This window comes from Propithecus coquereli, unplaced genomic scaffold (genome assembly GCF_000956105.1).
Source record: "Propithecus coquereli isolate 6110/MARCELLA unplaced genomic scaffold, Pcoq_1.0 Scaffold9, whole genome shotgun sequence".
Taxonomy (NCBI): domain Eukaryota; kingdom Metazoa; phylum Chordata; class Mammalia; order Primates; family Indriidae; genus Propithecus; species Propithecus coquereli.
In genome coordinates, this window is record NW_012155284.1 from 3,525,384 (window position 1) to 3,528,206 (window position 2,823).

Genomic DNA, 2,823 nt, shown 5'->3' on the forward strand with positions numbered 1-2,823 from the left:
GGGGTCTCGCTCTTGCTCAGGCTGGTTTCGAACTCCTGAGCTCAAACAATCCGCCCGCCTCGGCCTTCCAGAGAGCTAGGATTACAGGCGTGAGCCACCGAGCCGGGCCTGCTACCCCATTTTTGAGAGTTATTAAGTTTATATATAAAATGCCCTATCTCCTTGAAAACACTCAGATCCAGCTCATATGTGCCCTCCTCAGGGAACACAGAAGGTCCACCAAATCTAAAGGCATTCCTGCTAGTCTTCACCTCTTGCCTTTCAGATTGTCACATCCTGGTCTTATGGTCTTCACAGCACGGGGCACTTTGTGAAATTACAATGGTCAGCTATCTATTGTGCGTTTACTTAGTCCTCTTATTCTAGAATGTAATCCGTAATTACATTGCCTCTGTTACTGTTGCATCTCAAATTTTTAGAATTGTGCTTGGCATTTAATAGGTACTCAATAAAGAAATGTTGAATAAATGAATGATTCCTTACCATTTGTTAAGAAATTCTTTTCCATTTAGTCTTTCATTTGATGACAGCCCTACAAGTTAGAGCAGTTGTTAGCCACATGTTACAGATCTAAAATGACATGTTGGGAAAAGCAATTTTTGAACTGAAGGGTAAGGAAGCTATAAAAGTATAAATATATAAACTTTTTCTGAGGCAAAAACACTTAATTGAGGATAAGGACTCTCATAGAACAATAGATGACACGTTTACTGTCTGTGAAAGAAAGGAAGGAGCCACTCTCTGTTGTACTGTCTTCTTTAGTAGGGCAAGTGTCATGTATTCCTTTTTATAATTTCATCAATACCTGCATAGTTCATAAATACTTACATTTATACTGTTCACATGATAAACAAATTTAGCTTTATTCTGAAAATGCTTGATTTTAACTCCACATTTAAGAGTTCACCATATGACTGCTTATGGATACATTAACATATATGTATTATTATTAGAATCACTTTTTAATCTTAAATTTGGAGAGCATTAGACTACCTAACTAAAAATGATTCCTCACTTTTATGGTACTGGCAGAGGGAATGAGTTAATAGGTTACTTTATGATAGTTGAAATTTATTCTGGTGATCACCAAAGTTAATATTTAATAACATGCTAAAATGATAGTTTTCTAAGAAAGATGTTAAAAATGATAATTCTCAATATCATGAATCTGTACCACTTTATGAGAAAAGAAATGGGTATACAGTTGACCCTTGAACAACATGGGTTTGAACTGTCTGGGTCCACTTATATGCAGATTGAAAATATACATCATTAATGGGATATGAAACCCAAGTATATGGAGGACAGACTTTTCCTAAATGTGTGCTCCACAGGACCCACTACAGGACTTGAGTATGTGTGGATTTTGGTATATGTGGGGGTCCTGGAACCAGTCCCCTGTGTATACTGAGGAACGATTGTATATTTAGGGATTTGTTTTTTCCTTGAGTAAAGGAAAAAGTAGTAAATGATTAATAGTCCTTTCTGTATCATAATATATTTCAGGTATATCAGGTTTAAGAAAACCCTTGATTATGGATTTTAGAAAACTAGTGTTATTTTTTCTATTGATGTATTCATTTTTGAGAGAGTCTTTGGAGGGTGGGACCGTACTTTTAAATAAACAACTATTAAGGCCTACTTGCTTCCAGTGAATATCATCCAAAATTAATAAATATTGATCCTAGATATTCAAAGGGAAGAAACCACACAAAAAACTCTTTGAAATTTTTTGGATCATAGGAAAACTATTTTGAGTGTAAAATGCTGAAATTTTTGATAGACTGCCATTATATTTATAGTTCTGTTAGTTACCATATTTGCACACTGTCACATAAAATGCTAGAAACTGTTTCTATAACTGTCTTTATGTATTTAACATTGTGTCTTATTAGTAATCCTAAATTTTTATATAACTAAATGGTCTTGTGTTTAAATGCCTATTTGCTAATTTTTGGCTGATTACTCATACTTGTTTTATTTCTCAGGCAATAATAAATAGCACCATCACCCCAAACATGACATTTACTAAAACATCTCAGAAGTTTGGCCAATGGGCTGACAGCCGGGCAAACACCGTTTATGGACTGGGATTCTCCTCTGAGCATCATCTTTCAAAAGTAAGTTAAATCATAAGATCTGAGTGAAAATCTTTATCTTCAAGTCATATATCTTAAATATATAATACTGAATGGAGAGTATAAAATATAGGGAAAATTTGTTTAATAGTCTCAAAACAACAGTAGTGACTTTAGAGCAAAAAGCAAGAGACCATTGGATTCCATTGTCATTTGGAAAATGTACACGTTAAAAACAGTCACCGCTGGTTGAGAAGGATTTGTATGGTTAACTATATGTATGATAGGAAATAAAAGATGGGGATTATCACTTCAGAATGGATTTTGCTCAGAGATTAGCACCCTCAATTGGAGATAGTCTGCAAGATAGGCAGACACCAAGCTCTTCTGAATTGTGAAAACTCAAGTCGATACTGATAAAGATTTCAGCTTTTTGGCATGATGGCAGGTACATAAAATAAAAATCACTGTATTTAGGGAAAATTGTGCTTTATCTGCATGTGGAGTACTCTGAGCTCTGATATAGTGCAGAGTGAGACCCAAAAGACGCCATGAGGAATTCTTGATTAATACTGATCAACAGAATTACTCTGGCAGAAAAGCCAATAAAATGCACAGCATCACCAGGCCAAATGTTGGAAATAAAATTGTCTTGTCTGTAAGCAGAAGCCATGCAGTGTTCATAGTAGCAGCACCTTGAGTTCTTGTGGATGTTACTTGGAAAGCATATGTAAGGAAAAGGAAA

At 35.2% G+C, this 2,823-nt stretch overlaps 1 protein-coding gene across 1 annotated transcript in view; it reads left to right on the forward strand.

Annotated features, from left to right (window-relative positions):
* HOMER1 (homer scaffolding protein 1) overlaps nucleotides 1-2,823 on the forward strand; it is a 108,799-nt gene that overhangs the window by 49,729 nt on the left and 56,247 nt on the right. Inside the window, exon 3 of the mRNA XM_012664626.1 lies at nucleotides 1,989-2,120. Coding sequence (XP_012520080.1) covers nucleotides 1,989-2,120 — 132 coding nt within the window. The remainder of the gene's footprint in view (nucleotides 1-1,988; nucleotides 2,121-2,823) is intronic.